At 42.1% G+C, this 2077-nt stretch overlaps 1 protein-coding gene across 1 annotated transcript; it reads left to right on the forward strand.

Annotated features, from left to right (window-relative positions):
• Positions 1–611: 611 nt before the first annotated feature.
• Positions 612–1286, forward strand: LOC308291073 (microfibril-associated glycoprotein 4-like; the record flags this gene model as incomplete). Its single annotated transcript, XM_080732987.1, has 1 exon — positions 612–1286. One exon carries the CDS (start codon positions 612–614, stop codon positions 1284–1286), a length of 675 nt encoding a protein of 224 aa, XP_080589113.1.
• Between the last annotated feature and the right edge of the window lie 791 nt (positions 1287–2077).

Consider the following 2077-nt stretch of genomic DNA (forward strand, 5'->3'; position numbering starts at 1 on the left):
CATACACACAAACCAAAATACAATATTGCGTGCATGCGCGTGACAGAGAGAGGCCTAAGTATCCTCTCTATGTGTGATAGAAACATACTTCCTAACTGTGAGTAAACAAGGTGAATCGTTTCAGATGGATTCACACTGATGAAGCAGAGAAATGTTCCCTGTCAACCCGCAGGATCAGCTACAATGTGAGCTGTTGTTTAATGGATGGAAAGAAGTGCTCATTATCAACCTTTCAACAACATTTTCATCAAAGTTTTCAATATGTTTTGATGATGTAATTAAGCCTATACACTTTGATTGTGTCGCTTTGATACAATTTGTAAGCATATGGCAGGTAACTAAATTAAGTATATTTAAATGTATCGCTTATCTCTGTCTTCTGGTTTAATCAAAGATATCCTGATAACCAGTATCTAGTCAGACTACATGTCTGGTGGCAGCATACCTGTAACTATCGTACAATCTCTTTTTCACTACGTCAGCATTCTTAACTATAAACAAAGGTTTTCAAACTCAGACAGCATTGAACCTTCGACCGTAGCTGTACATACACTCAACACACTCAGAAGTCCTTTGATCAGAACAACAAGGTGCAACATTAAGACTTCAAGATGATACTTGTTGCAGTTCTGTTGCTGGCTGTAACAGTCCACTCTGCTCCTTGCTGCGATCTCAACCAGTTTCTGGACTGTGAGGAAATCTACAACAACGGTGGTGTGTATGACATCTATCCCTACTGTGACATGGACACAGATGGAGGGAAGTGGACAGTCATCCAGAGAAGAGTGGACGGCACTCTGAACTTCTACAGACCCTGGGCTCAGTACAAGGCTGGGTTTGGAGACATAGCAGGCAAGTTCTGGCTGGGACTGGAGAACATGCATCTCCTCACCAAGAACAAAACGTATGAGCTGAGGGTGGACATGGAAGACTTTGAGGGAAACACAGCGTCTGCCTCTTACTCCTCTTTCTCTGTGGGTTCTGAGGCTGATGGCTACAAGCTGCAGGTTGCTGGCTTCACTGATGGAGGAACAGGAGACTCACTGACCTATCACAATGGAAGTAAATTCTCAACCTTTGACAAAGATCAGGACAACAATGGTGGCAACTGTGCAAGTCATTATAAAGGTGCATTTTGGCACAACGACTGTCACTATGCTGACATCAATGGTGATTATCTGTGGGGACAGACGGCTCATTTTGCAACAGGTGTGATCTGGTACCACTGGAAGGGTTGGTATTACTCCCTGAAGGCTGTAGCCATGAAGATCAGACGTGTTCTTTAATCATGTTTAGGTTCACATATATTTTTGAAAAGCACAGCCGTGGTATAAAAAGGCATGATGCAATATTTACTCCTTTGCAGTCTTTTATTTTCTTTAGGACTCTGTTTAATCCTAAACTCATACAGTAGATACCTGTAGTGTATCACATACAGGCAGTATTATTACAGTGGTGATCTGTCCTCTATGGCTCTTAAATAAATAAATAATCCAAGCTGTTAAAACGAATAAACTCTGATTATATGATAAGGTCTCATTCCTTCATAAATAATGTTTGTTTTAGGTTTGTTCATGAGCTGATCTAGCCGGCTTCACTGACATGTATTTCATTGCACTTCTGGTGCGAGTTTTGGCACCCATTGTGAGCGTCATGGCCGGTCATGGCGCATATACCCCTTTGTCACGTGATTCCCTTCCTTCCATACATTCCTTGCCCAGAAGTAAGGAAAGGACACTGACACGTTTTTTGGCACCGCGGCTATGCGCCATGACACTCGGTGGCAAACTAGCACCGGAAGTTCTGTGAATAACATTGGCGTTTATGAGAGCCGGCTGGGACAGCTCATGAACAAAAAAATTATTCTGAACGATAAAGACCTTTATAAAATACTCAGCTCAGGAATATAAAAGAAGACATGTCACACATTGTTTTCTGCTGTGTTGCTTTTCGACGTGTACACTGTATAACTTTATAGAGGCATCTAAAGAGCCCAAAGTACGTTTCTGAACTTGCTAGTATCGCAAGACTCTCCACCATTCCCTGTCTGGAATCCAAATCTTGCAATATCACCGAG

The sequence above is a fragment of the Nannobrachium achirus genome (genome assembly GCF_963921795.1).
Source record: "Nannobrachium achirus genome assembly, chromosome: 9".
Classification (NCBI taxonomy): domain Eukaryota; kingdom Metazoa; phylum Chordata; class Actinopteri; order Myctophiformes; family Myctophidae; genus Nannobrachium; species Nannobrachium achirus.